Source organism: Trichinella spiralis (assembly GCF_000181795.1).
Source record: "Trichinella spiralis strain ISS 195 chromosome Unknown Scfld5563, whole genome shotgun sequence".
Classification (NCBI taxonomy): Eukaryota; Metazoa; Nematoda; class Enoplea; order Trichinellida; family Trichinellidae; genus Trichinella; species Trichinella spiralis.
Window position 1 is genome coordinate 1 of NW_003532502.1, and position 857 is coordinate 857.

At 32.8% G+C, this 857-nt stretch overlaps 1 protein-coding gene across 1 annotated transcript; it reads left to right on the forward strand.

Annotated features, from left to right (window-relative positions):
- Positions 1-87: 87 nt before the first annotated feature.
- Positions 88-775, forward strand: Tsp_14425 (hypothetical protein; the record flags this gene model as incomplete). Its single annotated transcript, XM_003366702.1, has 1 exon — positions 88-775. A coding segment is annotated over one exon (688 nt), but the record flags the coding sequence as incomplete, so codon positions are not given.
- Between the last annotated feature and the right edge of the window lie 82 nt (positions 776-857).

Consider the following 857-nt stretch of genomic DNA (forward strand, 5'->3'; position numbering starts at 1 on the left):
GTTTAGTGAAAAAAATAGAAAGCAACCATGGCCAGTCATTTTTGGAGGAAAGATTTTTACAAATGAACGCTCTCATCCATCTTTCAGTGATTTTCATCATTATGAGCATAAAATCAACGAAGCAGAACTGTTATTAGACAAACTGTGCTATAAGGCAGATATGCTTTATACGGAAAGCATTCAATTAGATAAAAACATTGCTGAAACCGAAGAAAAAATCAAAAAGTCGAAGTCTAAAATGAAAGAACTGCAAAATGGTGTAAATTATTATGAAAAAGATGTACAAAAAGAAAATTCATTGAAAAGTCAGCTTTTATTAGCAAAAGAAGCACAGAAAATTCTGGAAGCAGAAATAGAGCTAGTTAATGGTGAGTTGTATAATTTGCAGTGTGCTCGTCGAAGGCAACTTGAAAGATTAAAATACAAAAAAAGATATTTAAAGAAGCTATACCGTGATTTTCACACGATGAAAAATTCGAACAAAGATGAAGGAAAAGTCCAATTTTGTAAAGATATCGCAGTTGAAGTATATGGAGCTTATGGAAGAGGAGAACATCACCGACAATTATACGAGGAAATTGGTACACTTTTCGACCAGCTTCAAAGTGCTATAAGTGAAAACTTAAAAGTTAAAGAAATTGAATATAGCACTCATAAAAAATTGGACCAATTAAAATATGAATTGGATAAGGAGCTGGATGAAATCAGAAAAAAGAGAATGGAAATTTTTCATCTTGAGTGCCAGTATAAAATCAAACACAGCAGATGTAGATGAAAAAGATTTGTCAAATTCAGACACGGATCATCATACATCGCCCTTCCGAGCGCAAAAAGTTATCACTCCTCTTGTATATCTG